At 45.3% G+C, this 17,152-nt stretch overlaps 1 protein-coding gene across 2 annotated transcripts in view; it reads right to left on the bottom strand.

Moving 5' to 3' along the window:
- Positions 1-17,152, bottom strand: part of Cpped1 (calcineurin like phosphoesterase domain containing 1) — a 109,563-nt gene that overhangs the window by 17,192 nt on the left and 75,219 nt on the right. For both annotated transcript variants that reach the window (XM_028890043.2, XM_028890046.2), the window contains exon 3: positions 14,725-15,147. In XM_028890043.2, the coding sequence (XP_028745876.1) occupies positions 14,725-15,147 (423 nt within the window). The remainder of the gene's footprint in view (positions 1-14,724; positions 15,148-17,152) is intronic.

Consider the following 17,152-nt stretch of genomic DNA (forward strand, 5'->3'; position numbering starts at 1 on the left):
TACAGCTACCACTCACAGGTAGCATGCCACAAGCTCCCTCACTGTGAAAGAGAAATATAGTTATAGCATCTCTGAAGCTCCTGGCTTAACCTCCAGGCCTGGCTAGAATTTAGGCTGGTGGGGCCGGTCAGTGACCTCCACAAGACTGGTGTGGATTTTCAGGGAAAAGGAACCTGTATACATTGCTTGTGGGATTGTTTAGCCACTAAAGAAATTGGCATGGAGGTCTCTAAAAACACTGAAAATAGAAGTACTATATGATCTGGCTATACTATTCCTGAACTATACATATGAAGGAATCCAACTCAGCACACAATAGTAATACCAGCACAACTGTTATCATGTCACTATTCACAATGGCTAGACTGTGATGCTCATGTATCCATCAAAGGATGACTGGATAATGAAAAGATGGTACAAGTACAGAGTGGGTATCTATTTGGTCTCAAAAAACAAATCATGTTGCTTATAGCAAAATGGATGGAAGTAGTGACCACCATGTTAAGTGAATAAGCCAGACACACACAAAAAAGACAAGTATCATGTTTTTTTCTCATGTTATGGAATAGTTCTTTTTTTTTTTTTGTACATTGTGAAGATGTGTTGCTCTCATTGGTTTAACAAAGAACTAATGGCCAATAGCTAGGCAGAAAGAGGTTAGGTGGGACTTTTGGACAGAGAAAAAGAGAGCATGAGGATGAAGAAGGGTAGAGTCACCAGAAGATGCAGAGGAAGCAGGAGATGAACATGCCAGGCTGAAAAAAGGTAGTGAGCCATGTGGTAGTATGTAGATAAGAAATATAGGGTAATTTAAGTTGTAAGAGCTAGTTTAGTAACAAACCTAAGCTATCAACCAAGCATTTATAACTAATAAGAAGTCTCTATGTGGTTATTTGGGAGCTAGCTGGCATGACAGAATATCCCGCCTATACTCTTATACATGAAACTGGGGGAGGAGATGGAAGCAAAAAACGGACTATTATGGGGATCTGGAAGCAGAAAAGGGGGGAGAAGCTAAGAAAGGGTACAAGAAGGGATTTAAATGGTCAAAGTGCACTGTACATATGGAAAGATCAGAATGAAGCCCATTCTTTGCACAGCTAATACATACAAATGAAAAAAAAGATTTTTTTCAATACAAGTTCAAATAACTTCTCAATATAAGTTCAAATAAAAAACATTTGGGAAGAAAAATAATGACTACTCCATAACCTGACTGAAGAACCAGGAACTGGGTCTCAATGCTTCCTTGAAATGGTAGAATCATTGCATTCTTCTCTTGGTAAGGGTAGACACAGGCACTTAGCACAGGCTGCATCACCTCCAGACACATACATTAACCAGATTTTAGGTGCGTCTAAGGCAGAAGACACAACCATGAGACTAATGTTCCTATGAATTAAAGGGGTAGGACTTTCAACTGTGGACCTAGGGAGTAGAAAAGAAAAAAGGAGGCAAGAACTGTTGCCAACATGGAAGTCATTGTGGAACACAGGTGTCAGGCACCTCCCATGATAAGAGGACCATACCAGGTCACCCTGCAAGGAGCCTGTGCATCCTTCAAGTGTGGCTCACAGAAAGAAGCATTCAGATGGAAAGAAGGCTCCAGGGAAAGGTTGAAGGGTGGGTCTAAGCTACATCCAGGAGGAACAGGAAGTTCCTCAAAGCTGATGACTACAGATAAAAGAAAGTTATCATCTACTAAATGAACAGGAAACCAGCTTAGAAGATTTTTACCCTTAAAAATAAATGTTTGAGAGAGATATGATGTGATTTAATGTCATGCAGTATATGCATGTTTGAAGATGTCACATGGCACCTCACTCACGTAACGCATGATGAAGTGCCATTTGGTGACAATGTGACTGCTTCCCAGGCTTCGCCCTAGGCTCTGAGCCTCTCAAAGGTGGGCAAGGGCTTATTCACTTGACCCCCTTCTGTTTACAGAGAGCATGTGACACATGATGACATGCTAAAGACAGAAAGAGCAATGACACACCAGTGCCAGGAGCTCCAGACAGATGCTGAGTCCATCAAAGCACGTGGCCACACTGAGGGCACCTTCAGTCACTGGCTCTGTAAACAGGACACAAGCAAGCATCTTAAGATTTAGGCCTGTCTGTGCACAAAGAAGTTCACAGCAGCAGCATTTATCACCCAGAACAGGTGGAAACATCCTAAATATCCAACAATGACAAAACAGTTAAAGGAACATGAACATGTGCAACACAGAGGACACTTGAAGAACATTTTTAAAGACATTAAATAATGCTTTGTGTTACTTCTTAGTAACAAGAAAATGCTAATGGATGGACTGTTTGCAAACCAAGACAATGATCACCCTCCCCTCAAGCCTGTACAACCAGCAGTTATAACAGGACACTAAAGATGCAGGGTCTCACACAGTATTAAAATTGGAGGTGACCTAACCAGGGAGGTCAATGGTTAGTAGGCTCTGGTAGAATGAACACATGCATTCATATGTATACAGACACATACCTTCTAGAGATGCCAAATGATTGGATTACTGACAAACTCATAAAGAGATTCTTAGAAAAACTAATTAAATCTGAAAACCATCTTCAACTGCTATTGTAAAAAGTCAAAGATTGGGGCTGGAGAGATGGCTCAGAGGTTAAGAGCACTGACTGTTCTTCCAGAGGTCCTGAGTTCAATTCCCAGCAACTACATGGTGGCTCACAACCATCTGTAATGAGATCTGGCACCGTCTTCTGGCATGCAGGAATACAAGCAAATAGAACCCTGTAAACATAATAAATAAATAAATCTTAAAAAAAAAGTCAGAGACCAAGATCACTGAATCTTTTCAGACAATTCAGGCCAGGGTAACCAAACCAACGCCTGCCTACTCCTCTGCTCATTCTGAGATGGTGGTGGTACACTCACAGGGACAGCTGTCCTCTGCTTATTCTGAGATGGTACACCTGAAGGGACATCTTACCAAAGGCAATCTGTGATGGTTAGTGTTCTCAACCTGACACACTCCCAAATCTGTGGGGGATTCACTTGATTATGTTAGTTGAGGTGGTAAAACCTGCTCACTGTGGGCAGCACGAGTCCCTGCCTGAGATGCTAGACTGTACACATGGAGAAAGGGAGCCAAGTAGCAATCACTCACCACACCTTCTCCTAACCATGGACTGGTGCTGTGGGATGTCATCCTGTATGCTGTGAATATGTGTTCTCTGATTGGTTGATAAATAAAACGCTGATTGGCCAGTAGCCAGGCAGGAAGTATAGGTAGGGTGAGCAGATGAGGAGAATTATGGGAAGAAAAAGGGCTGAGTCAGGAGTCACCAGCTAGACACAGAGGAAGCAAGATACAAGGCAGAACTGAGAAAAGGTACCAAGCCATGAGGCTAAACATATATAAAAATTATGGGTTAATTTAAGTGTAAGAGCTAGTTAGTAATAAGCCTGAGCTAATGGCCAAGCAGTTATAATTAATATATGCTTCTGAGTGATAATTTTATAAGCAGTCTATGGGACTGCAGGGTCCTGGCGGGACAGGAGAAACATTCCATCTACAGACTGGCTGTGGCCCGCTGTGTCAAGCTCCCGTTGCCTTAACTCCCACACCATGATGAACCTTGACCCCAGAGCCAGAATAAGCCCTTTCTCCCTTCAGTTGCTTTGGCAAGTGTTCTGTCACAGCAGATATAAAGAAACTGACACATATGCTTGTCTCTCAAGATGTCTCAAGCCTACATTTTAAATTCTTTTAATTTTATTCCTTTTTTTTTCTGGAGCTATAGTTTCCATTTCAAGTGACCTTTTCTTGGGGTCTATAATTCTCAGCTAATGTGCCCACCAGGATTTATATCCCCAAGGAGTTGTGGGGCCTAGGATCCTGGATCCCTCCATTTCAACAAAGACCAGCAACAAACAGCTTGCCTGTATTCCCAAGGTGACAGGAGAAAGGGGGTGGGGGGGAGAAGCTGCTACTTGCTGAGCCCACGGGGGAGTTACAAGCACTCATAACTCACACCCTGTGTGATATTCTGGAGACTCCTTTAGCACAGAGTCCTTGGAACATTCATGCACTAAGCTTCCTGGCTAGACAGACCAGCTCTTTCCCAGCAAAGGCCTGGGTAGAAGAAGTTCTGGAGGCTGTCCTATATAGCTGTGCCTCCTTCCCTCTGCTGGCCAGGGACACTAAAGTGCTCATTAATGCCCTCAGGACATTTGAACAGATCCCGGTAGGACCCTAGTGAGGCCTTGCTGTTTCCTGCCTGCCCTTTAGGGTGTCCTTGCATGTTTAAAGTCACAATGGTACTTGCCATGTAGCATTTTCTACATGGTAACTAGTAATAGTCTAGTCACTTTTTTAAACATACACATTAAAATTGATCCTCAAGAAGGCTGGTTAACCTGTGAATTTAACTCTCCACTGGAGACAGAGTGAGACCATTACAGGGATGGGGAATCCCCCAGCAGTCAGCAGAAAGGGATAGATAGCATCAGCACTTACAGAGAGACAAGGCTTGTGGGGGACCAGCCCCCCACATTTATTTACCCCAGGGACTCTTGAGGAATGAGGGATAAGAGACTTAGAAATAAAGAGGAGAGAAACAGAGAAAAGCAGGATAGACTCTGATGGGCTTGGATCCTTATCCACCGGCCCAGAACTTTATTCCAAAGGTCTATTTATAGCAATGCCAAGGGGTGGAGCAAAGACCTCCTGCTTGCTAGTTACAGTCAAGTGTAGACCCTTACAAACACCTGATACTCAAGCCTGTGGTCCAATCAACCTCTTATGCAGTCCTGCTGGATAGAGGCACTAGGAAACCTAGTTGGCTCCAACCAATATTAATATCAGTATGCTACCGGTACCAAAAAGAAAATGTGTCCTCCAAGTCTTAGTCTATCTAATGCTAAGTCATTTCAGTTGTTTCTCAGTAATAATGAGAAGAGTGAAGGAAATGAGAAAGACAACTGCCATAATTTGCATTAATGAGAACCAGCTGGAAGCAGTCCCTGGGTCAAGAGACTAGAGGCCAGCACCCGGCCGCACAGCTTTGCAGCCCCCAATGAGAACTTAGCCTCTAGGACCTGAGTTTGCAGGCAATGCCACCTCAGGAGTGGCTTGTGTAGGTGTGACAGCAACATGCATATCCCTAGGCATGGCTCTAAAGAAATTTGTTCACCTCCTGTACTTTTGAGGAGAAAAGTTCCTCCTGTAGGGTTCTTGGCACTGAGAAGACATGGCATTGGAAATTAAAGTCTCCCAAGTGAGCAGGAAGCTCAGATCGAGGCCTCACACTAACAGGATAGAGCAGTGCTAAGGTTGAGTAGACTTGCTCTGATATGACTCCTACCTGCAATGCCGGACGGAAGCACTCCTGTGCCTATGGAATTTTAATTGGACACAAGGCTTGGACAGCCCCTTTCCTAATTATTGATGTCTTGGTTGGTTCTCTTACCTGTACTGTAGAAATGAATAAGGCATCTGTAGTGATTAGCTCGCATAGAGGAAGTCTGAGTTACTTTTCAACTGCTATGATAAGATACCATGACCAAGGCAGGTCACAAAGGAAACTGTTTAATTTGGGGTTCACGGTTCCAGACAGAGTCCATGGCCATTGTGGCAGGGGACATGGTGACAGGCAGGCAGTCATAGTGCTGGTGCAATAGCCACGTGCTTGATTAACAAGCAGGAGGCAGAGAGACCTCACTGGAAAAAGTGTAGGCTTTTGGAGTTCAAAGCCCGCCCCTAGTGACACACCTCCTCTAACAAAGACACAGTTCTCAATCTTTCCTAGACAGTTCCACCAACTGGGGACCAAGCAGTCAAACCTATGAGTTTACGGAGGCCATTCAAACCATAAGGACCAGGACTGTTTCTGACCCAAGGGGATATTGCACAACTATGCTGCTGTCTTTCTTCCAAGGTCATCATCAACATACATTTGTCACTTTAGCACTTTTTATACACTTATTTGTTTACCATGCGTCCAGAAATCATGGCATATGTGTGGAGGTCAGAGGACAACCTGGAGGGTTCAATTCGATCCTCCTGTCAGGTGGGTTCCCAGGACTGAACACATCATCAGGCTTGGTGATGAATGCCACTGCCCACTGAGCAATCTCATTGACCCTGCAAATACTTAAGCAACACCAAAGAAAAGCAGCAGCATTCAAGCAGTTCTAGGTGATTCTGCAGAGCAAGGTCCCAGACCTGGACTGTGCTACTGGGAAGTGGAGATGAATACAGCAAGTGAAGGAGAATTTGAACTGGAGAGGAAGTTAGGGTGTTCTGTTCCAACAGGGACTATGGTCCCCACAAAGAAGTCATGCTATGTTTTCATACTCATTGTGAGGTATCAGGAGAATGAGAACATAAGGGTGGGGCCCTGATCCAATGGGTCTGTGGATTTACAAGACAGACCTGGGAAAGGATGCTGGCCTCATCATGTGACATCCAATACTGCCTTAGGAATACAGGAAATCCTCACCAGCAAAGATGTGGCCTCCTGATTTTGAACTTCCGAGCTTTCAGAACTATGAGCCAAATGAACCTTCATTCCTTACAAACGGCAGTCTGTGGTGTCAGTTAAAGCAACAGAGAGTGGACTAAGACATCAGCATTACCCAGATGTTACAAAGAGTCTCACTGGTCATTCAGAAGGATGCTAACTGCTATTTTAAAAACACGGCCTGAAAGAGCAGATAGAACATTCTTCCTTCACAAACCCAGACACCGCTTCTTTCTGAGCTCAGAAGCCCCCTTTTGAAACGCTGCAATGCAATTTTCACCAACACTTTTAACTTGCACTTTAAGAATGATCTGAAAGCTGGGAAGATTTAGTCAGTCAAGTACTTGCTGCATGAGAATGAGAACCTGGGTTCAACCATCAGAACACACATTAAAAAAAATCCAGATGTGGTGGCATGCCTTAGTAATCCCAGAACTGGCAGGTGGAGACAGGCAGATTCCTGGGGCTTGCTGGCCAGCTGGCATGCAGGACAAGGTAGATGGTGTCTGAGTAACAATACTCAGAGGTGATCTCTGGCCTGTACATGCACTTGTGTATATATGCACTACACACACACACACACACACACACACACACACACACACACACAGGTTCTGGAACTCTGGAGAAGAAAGCTCTACTGTTTGTTCATTTCTCTGGCCTGAGTGCTGTTGAGGGGCCTGCACTGTTTGCTGAATCAATACAGGCTGACTTAACTTCAGGAATCAGTACAACACATTCACACGCCAGATTCTCGATTTATAAATATTTACCATCAGGACTTGATTTTAACTTTAATTAGCCCAACTGTTAAGGATACCTCCAAAGTGAGAAATGAAATCCACCACTTCCCACCAGATGTAGCTTCAGCAGTTGGTCTTTTATCTTTTATGGTGAAGGAGATGCAAGCGTCAGATAAAGTATGATGTTTTACAGTGAATGGATCAAAACATAAAACTGACCAAATCCAGAAAAATGAATGGATGACTCATGCTAAAAGACAAATTATAGAGAGGGACATTTGTGGGGTTCAGTGGATGCTTTAAAAAGGGACACTTGTCTGGTCTTTTCCAAAGTTGGCTGAAGAGAAAAGCCACCCAGATTAGCTTCTTAAACATACACTTCAGACAGAGGGCTCTGTGGCGTGACTGCCACTGTCCTGCGCGCGCATTTCTTCGTTTAGAGATTCTGATTATGGAGCTATGCACCCAAAGGTTGTTTTTCAGAACAATGGTGAAGTGTGTGCTTTAATTGTTAAATTCCAAAGGAATTTTGCATCTAGTTTTGTGGCTCTCCCCCATCCAAACTAGTGATCCTTTTTCATAAAATTAAAAATACCATGCATTCCTTATCTATTCTAAAGAATCTCAGGCTCAAAAGAGTCTAATTTCCCACACACCTAAGGAGCCACAAGGCTTTTGTCTAGTAACAACTCCACCCCTAGCAGACTGCAGGCCAGTCCTTGGAGTGCATCTGTCCACCTGGCTCTGCCTGGAGTTTCAGGTGATCCCTTAAAGAAGGAAGCCAGTGTGCCTGGGTTGGGAAATACCCATCTGGCTAAAGGGGAGCGGAGGTTCTCTCCTCAGTTCAGGGTGGTCCTGGCAAACGGTTCTTTATTGAACACTGACTACGCACAGACGAGGTGCCCAATGCTTCTAGGACATGTCTCATCTCATCTGATGTAACAACCCTGAGGTCAGGAGGAGAATCTTTGTTTCACAAAGACAATATAAGGCAGAAAGAGATGCCACTTGGCTAAGGGGCCACCAAAGGATGAGGCTGAAGGTCTGCCCCAACCTACGGCCTAATACTTAGCTGCCCTGTTACACAGCTTCCCCTGTCCCACCTGCCTGCACACTAGCCACCCTGGACCAGTTTTGTAACTTTTCCCTTACTGGCAGCCTAACTATGCTGTTTCTTACTTAGTACTTGTGTTTAAGTTATTAAATTGCTTGTGTTTTCTAGCACATGTTAAAATAAACATTAACCATCAGACATTTGAAGTGTTGCCCTGGGCCTTCTCATCCCATCTCTACTCTAAACTGCATCATAGACCCCAGGCATAATATCGGGCTCACCCAGGCATACAGTCTCCTGGGAACCAGAGCAGGCTCTCTTGGGCAGAAGCCACAGTGAGCCAGCCACATCAGCACAGCGGGGTTTCTGGAAGCACAGTGCCATTAGACACGCACACTGTCTACCCAGGGGCATGGGCAGCAAACGTGCCTGCTGCAGGGGACCTGCTTGCAGACAGGAGCAGGCCCACCACCTCCTGTTTTAAAACAGTTGGAACATGGCTATAACCAGTTGTATACATGTTATATCTTGCCAATTCCATATTGCAAAAGCATTGCTCTATAGCTCTACAGCCTAAAATATTTACAGTTTAATGTTTTTCAAGAATACTTCTATGTCTATGGACATCTACTCTAGGGGTTCTTAAAGTTTTCTATTTATTACACCGTTTCGCTCGAGAAATTTTTATACAACCCTGAAATATAAAATAGGTATGCAAATAAAAATCACTGACAACAAATCATAAAGATATTTATTTATTTACTTATTTTTGGTTTTTCAAGACAGCGTTTCTCTGTGTAGCTTTACGCCTTTTCCTGGAACTCCCTCTGTAGTCCAGGCTGGCCTCGAACTCACAGAGATCTGCCTGCCTCTGCCTCCCGTGTGCTGGGATTAAAGGCGTGCGCCACCACTGCCTGGTCAAATCATAAAGTTATTTTATCATGATCCTTTGATATATGTATAATTTTATAATTTATTAAAGATGAAAGCAAATCTACATACTAATGATGTGGGTGTGCTTGCTTTTCTTTACATGAAGAATTAAATCTTAGGGACTGGAGAGATAGCTCAGTAGTTATGAGCACTGGTTGCTCTTCCCAGAGCACTGGGTTCGATTCCTAGCACCTACATAATGGCTCACTAACAGCTATAATTCCAGTCCCAGGGGGCCTGACACCATTCTGGCCTCTTTTGGACATCAGGCATGCACATGATATACAGATACACATGCAGGCAAAACACCTGTACACATAAAATAAATAAGTAAAATTTTAAAAAGAGAATTAAGTCTTGGCTGCATATTTGATACTACAGGACATTTTGCAGATTGGATATTTTGATTTTATAACTAAATGCTGAGAATGTCAATTCACAGAAATATGTAATACAAAATGGCAGAAGCACACTTTTATGGCCATTTTAGAAACTGTTGTAAATTCTGTCCTAATTGCAACCCAAAACTATTAACATATTTTAAAGGAAACTCAAACAACAGCTTTTAAAATAAAATGTTTTTGTATAACACTATCCAAAGATAGACTACTTTGGTTCTTCCATGCTAAGGAATGATTGCAGGGAACAATCATCTTTGTTTTCTGCAATGAAGCTATTATGTTTCTACAAGAGCAGAACACTGCGTGTGTACATTTAAAAACACCCTGCAATTCATAACATATAATAATCTTGAATTTGAGCAAAGACACCTCAGGCAGCAGCGTGCGGGTGTTGTGTGGTGTGATGGTATGTGTAGTGCTAAGCACATACATCCAGTGCTCAGCTACTCTATTCTGGTTTTGATGTTTCGAGACAGTTTCTCTGCATAGCTCTGGCTGTCCTGGAACTCACTCTGTAAACTAAGGGCATGCACCACACCACCCGGCTAAGTGTTCAGAACCAAGGCTGCAATGATGCTGTGCACCCCAGCCCATGCAACACAAACACCAATGCTTCGAGAAACACTTCGAGGTGTGGTGGGCTTGATTTTGTTAAATTTGAGTTAAATTTTGATCACTGCGTTCAAAGATGTTTTCCTGTCTGCCCAGTCTGCATTCAGTGGCCCGACCCTGCATGTGGGCACAGCCCAGTTTAAGCAGCAGTGCTCTAGCAGCATGTGGGCATCACCAGTGGCGCGGTTACTAGGGCGATGTGAGTCAAACCAGGCTCTGTCCCTGGTAACCAATTCGCTGTTATTTATCAAGGGGCAACCTTGTGTGCAGGCTCAGGCTGGACTTCCACCAGTGGACACAGCCGGGACCTTCCCTCCTAGTAGCACCAGGATCTGAACAGCTTCAGGACAATGGGGAGACAGGAGGCCCAGCATTCTCTTCTTCCTATAGTGTGCCCTGGAACTCTGACCTCTATGCTCTTTAAAACTTGAAACCCTAAAACCAAAACCAAAGGCTGGGAGTTCACCTTTCCTTTCTGTTTCTTTGTTAAAAAGCACACAAATGCCAGAGATGAAACTAGTCTGTGAAATTGCCCATTAACTTCTGCAGGAAAGATCAACTTGCTGGAATTTGTTGTAATTGCCAAATGTGCCCCAGGCTCTTTATTATACAGTGCTTTAAGCTCTGTGCTGAGAATGAGGAGAAAGAAAAGCTATCGAGACATTAAGGGGAAACACGGGCAGCTGAAGAGCCAGACTTCTGTTTTTGTTTGTTTGTTTGAAGACTGAAATTGTAAACTGCATCTGCATTAACAGGAGCACACATTAACCTTCTATGGAGAGAAGCCTGAGGAAAGAGACGATGTCCACCTTCCACCCAGATTTCATTATCTAAGATCTGTCTTTGCAACTCCAATGAGGTAGCAGGTGAATTAGGGGAAAACCAATTTCTGCATCCCTTGGATGTGATGAAATTGATTATCCCCAGGCAGAGCAAAAGAAGACTGGAAATAATCGGTGCTGCTTCCCATTTGTGCATCTGTCCTGCCCTGATATCTGTTTATTTCTACCAGTTATTGACAATGTTTTTGTACCACACAAAGAAGCCCCTCCCCTCTTATTGACTTCAAAAGTAGAAATAGGAAACATCCGTTTCTAGGGAAACCTGAGGTTGGAAACTTGGTTTTCGGATCACAGCTCGCATTCCTACACAATTGGTGGTCTATTGTTGGGTGACAGCCCTTCCTCCTCATTTACCTCATCCCATTTACAAAAATTAATGCAACAATGGGAGATGATTGTTGATGCTCATTATTAAATCATTTATTCATCCCACACAATGATTCAGAATTATTCATTAAACTTGCTGGAAGGAAGCAGGGTTTTATCTCCACAGTGGCTTGGGGAAGGATGTGTTCTTTAAAAGGATATTTTATAACAACACAATTATCGTAATTAAAAGCTACCCCGATCATCTGATGAGCTTCTGACATATTTTTGAGCACTGGCATTTTAGCACAAGGAGAAAAATGAGACTGAAATAGTGTTAGGAAATAATATTGCTGTGGGGGACGAAAGCTAGAGGCAACACTAAATACTACCTGCCACCACCACCCCAGCTTCATCAAATTCTTTAAGTTAATGAATTTACCAAATATCACTCAACTTTTGGCTTTCCAAAACGAGTTCAGGTTCTATTGCTGTGGCTTCAGTCACTGTCTGCACTCCTGAGTGGCTAGTGGCACCCCTCCCCCATCTGCTAACCAAGCCCCCAACCCAGCCCCCCATCTGCTAACCAAGCCCCCAACCCAGCCCCCCATCTGCTAACCAAGCCCCCCAACCCAGCCCCCATCTGCTAACCAAGCCCCCCAACCCAGCCCCCCATCTGCTATCCAAGCCTCCCAATCCAGCAGCCATGTAATTTTGTCCACACCTGAAACTACAACTTCAGATGTTGTCTGTGTTCTCTGTGTGACAGGGCCTGGCTTAGCACGCCATGGAATCCTACTGGTGAGTGCAGGAAGGGCTCCCATCTCTAGTTTTCCCTGGTGAAGTAGGCTTGCCTAGGGGAGGATCCTAAGACTATGGCCAAGAAGAGGTATCTCATCCCAGAAGGTGCCTTGGGGACAAATCAGAGCTGGGGGAACAGACTGCTGAGTGACCCTAGAAGACAGCAGAGAGACAAAGACCATGGCGCCCTGTCATGTGGAGGGCATACGATGTGGGACAGACAGTCTGAGTTGGAGTTTTCTGCATGTGCTTGTCCCAGGGGATGTTCTGGACACCCACTGTGCTTGGTGTGCGGGCCACTGAGGGTTGGATATGAGTTAGAGACTTCACTTCCGCACTCTGTCCATACCACTGATGCCTCATTGTGAGGTGACACCCGAGCCAGACCTCCTGAAGGCAGAGACAGATGGACCCTGTCTCTGCCTCCAATGAGCCGACAGTCCAGTGAGAGACTCAAGACATGTCAACACGTGCAAAGCCACTTGACAAGCCCTGGGGTCAAGGCAACACCGACGAGGATCTTGTGAGGAAAGGCACTTAATACCCAAAAGCTGAACACTGAGTAGGGTTTGCCATGTGACATGGAGGCAGCCAGAGCAAAAGGCAGGGACTTGGGGAGGGCAAGCTGAGGAGCTGAACCTTGTGCGGGTAGGAGAGGGTACCGAGGGCCTGGCTATACAGCTGCTTCAATATGAAGGAGGCAGGAAAAAAGGCCCATGACTGAACACCGTCTTGTCAGGCAAGGAGGCCCCTGTTGGACCCAGAGCGCTCAGGTGCCAGGGTCTGGTAACCACCAAGAATAGAAAAGGAAGGTGAACTCCTGCCCTGCCTTGTGCTTACAAAGCAACTCTCAAATTGTAATTTGGCTCCCATTTAGCTCTGCCTATGGGAAGGGGCCACATGGTCAGGGATTGTCCTGCCCAAAGGCACCAATCAGCCTCATGGCTGTAGATATCAACCTTTGCAAGATGGGGCCATGAGATCCCTGGGTGGATGTGCTGACAAGAAACCTGGTTCCAGAAGCCCTTGAGCTGCTGTTTCCCACATGTAAGGTCCCCTGTGCTCTGGGTGTCTAGTTACCACATTTTCTCCAGGGGAGCCCTGCTAACACTGTGGGTCCTCTCAGCACCTGGACAGTCTCACAGATGGCATGTGCTCTGTCCTGGGATGGGCAGCCCAGACCCACATGCCACTTGAGAAGAACAGAGAGCAGGAAGAGGACTGCGTTTGTATCATGCACCGTTTGTTGTGGGAGGACTGGTTTTGGTAGCATTGAACGTTCCACTGGCTTGATTCTCTGTTGCCAAACAGTCTCCATGGTGGAATGGATGCCATCCTGACACCAGGTTTCTTTGGCATCAAAAACACTTCCCACACTAACTCAAGCATGGCATAAAGTTTCAAAGACCTTTGGTAGACGTTTCCCAACCTCATCTCCATGGAACATTTGGAAATGTCTCTTTCTCATTATGCAAGTTTTTTTGTAAAATGTCTCAGAAGTTCAGAAGGGCCTACTGGACTTTCATAAGTAGATGAAAACATGCTGAACACTGGAGGGAATTAAGAGAGCAGTGGGCTTTTTTGTTTTCGTTTTTTTTTTTTTTTGGTCTAATAAATTTTGGCTCTTGGGTGCGATACCTCCATCCTTGCTTCCTCCCATAACAACTAAATGGAAGAACTCACATATTACAAGTGTTTTATACGAATAAGGCGTGGAACAGTCTAAGAGGGGGGATTAGGGACAGGACACATGCCGCTGTCACAGCTGGAGTCTTGACAACCACTGATCACTTAGGTAAGCCACTTAGGACACTCCATTTCTTTAGAGGCCCCTGGGAGAGGACCTAAGGAGTGTGTGTGGTGGGGAGGTAGCGTAAGATAGCACCAGGGAGTTATGCCATCAGCACTCAAGACTTACCTTCAGAACAGGGCATCTTCATTTTGTGATTGCACACTTGTGACTCACACAAATGATAAGTTGCAAGTCTACATGAGAGAGATCCTGTACATACATTTCCCTGTCGTAATTCAGGAAGGAACCACAATGTACTCCAGTATATGGAGGTCCCAGAACTCATTTACTGAAGCCTTACCCAAGGTTTTTTGCATGATACATGAGGGCAATTGGTAGGATGCCTGCTTCTTAAGGCTTATCTGTCCTTAAGCCAGTTCATGCTTCCCACAGAGATGAAGGAAGCCATCTCCAGCTCTTTACACCTCCCAGGGTACATGTCACCACATTCTGGGCTCTTCTGCTAGGAACCCTGACCTCCAAGACTCCCATCCTCAAATGGGGGCATTTATTTCAGGTTGGTGCTCGGCAGGTCAGGGGCCATCCTAAATATTCCCTAGGATTACTACTCAACCATCCTATGATATCTGTGGATACCAAGGCAGGAAGGATTTGGCAGCTTGTCCACAGCCATACTACTAGTGAGTGGTGAGCTGGGATCCGAGGCAGTCTCATCCAAAGCCCTGTCCCCTCCTCACCTTGCCAGGTGACAGAGAGAAGGGGACACCTGACCCCGACATTACCTGCTCCAGTGAGCTTGTCTGCCAGCTCCTTTCGCACGGCCTTGGTGAGGTTGAAGTAGTCGTCATCTTCATCGATACTCTGCAGGAACAGCGGGATATGCTGGAAGACAATGGCGTGCTGGCACCTCTTCTGCTGTGCGATGCTCAGCTGCTGGTCCAGCCAGTGGTCCTGGGCCTGCTTCAGTGCAGGGCACTTAGAGGCATCGTAGAAGAACTGGGAATTGAGCACCAGAAACAGGACGCCCCCTACCCAGAAGCTGAAGTAGTCATCTCCCCACGTCTGGCAGAACTCCTCCACGGTCTCGGCTGTGGGGACGTTGCCCAAGTCATGGTTGCCACTGACCAGCACCAGTGGGATGTCTTGGTCAACAGCCTTTAGTACTTGCTGCAGGTCCTTGGTCTGTTCTTTCCTCCAGGGAGTTCCTAGAAAATGAAGAGCGATCACCTGAGAGGGCTGTCGGCCATTTACCTATTTCTCACATGAAATGAAGACAGAATAGAGAATAACTGCCACAGAACTGTCAAAAAGGAGTCACCCTCTGAAAACAAGAGGATGAAGCGGGTACCCGTCTACTCCTTACGGTGGGACGATTCCCGTGCGTTTCTGCAACCTGAAAAGTTCAGTGTCTCTGTGGCCACCTGTGAGATCAAGGTATCCATCTGGCCTCACAGACTCCACCAGAATCTTTAGGGGAGAAATCCTTGGATCTAGCGATCAATGTGCCAAGTGTCCCAGCACGGAAGAGGTGTTTTGTATTCCTTCAGCAGCTCAACAAGGCATACACAGGCCCAGCATCTTAGCACTCAGCACATCCTCCCTCCCACTCTGGCCTGCAGGACTCAAAATGGAAATGATTATTTGGATAGAGAGTTGGAAAATGTGTGGGCAACCAGTACCCTCCTTCTTCAGATTGCTGGCTTCCGCACTTCCTGTAATAATGTATTAAAGCTTTAATAAATGGATTTTGAAATGACCAATTCAATTCCACATCTGTTCTTCAGAGCCTCTCTGTGTGAATTTATTCAACAAGTATTTACTAAGCATTGACTGCGTGTGAAGCACCAATTTAGTGACAGGGATAAGCATAAGTCCTTCCCTCTAAACTGGGGCATTGAATCGTGGGTTAGGTAAATCACCAGTGTGTACTCCACCTGCCTGTGATGCCATGAGGAGTTAATGAGCAAAGGAAAGCAGGGTGAGGATGCAACTCTAGACAGCTGCCACGGACAGTGTAGACTGTGGTCCTTAACCCTAATGCCGTGACTTTTTAATACAGCTCCTCATGCTGCAGTGACCCCAACCATAAAGTTATTTTCATTGCTACCTCATAACTGTTATTTTGATACTGTTATGAATTGTAATGTAAATATTTGTGTTCTCCCCCAGTCTTAGATGACCCCTGTGAAAGGGTCATTAGACCCCCAAATAGGTCACAACCCATAGGCATAAGAAAAATGATGGGAAAGAGTAGGTCCACTTCCTAAATATGATGAGACTCACAGCAGAGGGAAAGATGGCTTTGAGATCTCTGAAAATGATGGGTGAACACTGGAGTTGATGCTGTGCCCATTGCACGGTGCTGGGCATTACACACGAGTCCAAGTATCTAAACAGCCCATCAAACTGCACACTTAGGAAGGGCCCCATGAGCATCTGAGATGAGAAAGGTTGAAATGAAGAGATGAGGGAATTCAGTCATAGTAGCAAGTGTGAAGTGGGAACAGGGAGAACTCGGGGCAGAAGTTGAGGAAACAATGGCAGAAATGATAGCTGCACAAAGGAAGCTGCTTTCAAGGGTGCCCCTCCTCTCTGCTCTGGAGGTCCCAGGTGAGCGCCTCATCGATGCTGTGGCTCACACCGCCTACACTTACTCTTTGCTCCTGGCCTGATGAGGATTATTAGATCTAAGGGGCTCACTTAAGTGGCCACAACGATGGCAGATCGATCTGTTTCTCTTTGAGTCTCTGCTTTCAAACCATTCACTGTTAGCTGCATTGTTAGCGTGTAAGGCCAGAATTTCATTCTCAATGAAATGTTTTCTTCATGTATGACCCTAATGAAATAAATAAAAGAAAAAAGTGCAACTCTCCCGATAAGATGCCATCTTAGCCACTGTTCTGTTGCTGTGAAGAAACGTCATGACCATAACAACTCTTATAAAAGAAAACATTTAATTGGGGGCTGGCTTACAATCCAGAGGTTTAGTCCATTATCATGGCAAGGAGCATGGCAGCCCACAGGCAGATGTGGTGCTGGAGACTAGCTGAGAGTTCTACATCTGGATCAGCAGGCAGCTGACAGAGAGAGGCACCAGGCCTGGCTTAAGCATTTAAAGCCCCAAAGTCTACCCCAGTGACACACTTCCTCCAGCAAGGCCACACCTCCTAATAGCGCCACTCCCCAGTGACCAAGCATTCAAGTCTGTGA

This window comes from Peromyscus leucopus, chromosome 8b (assembly GCF_004664715.2).
Source record: "Peromyscus leucopus breed LL Stock chromosome 8b, UCI_PerLeu_2.1, whole genome shotgun sequence".
NCBI classification, from domain to species: domain Eukaryota; kingdom Metazoa; phylum Chordata; class Mammalia; order Rodentia; family Cricetidae; genus Peromyscus; species Peromyscus leucopus.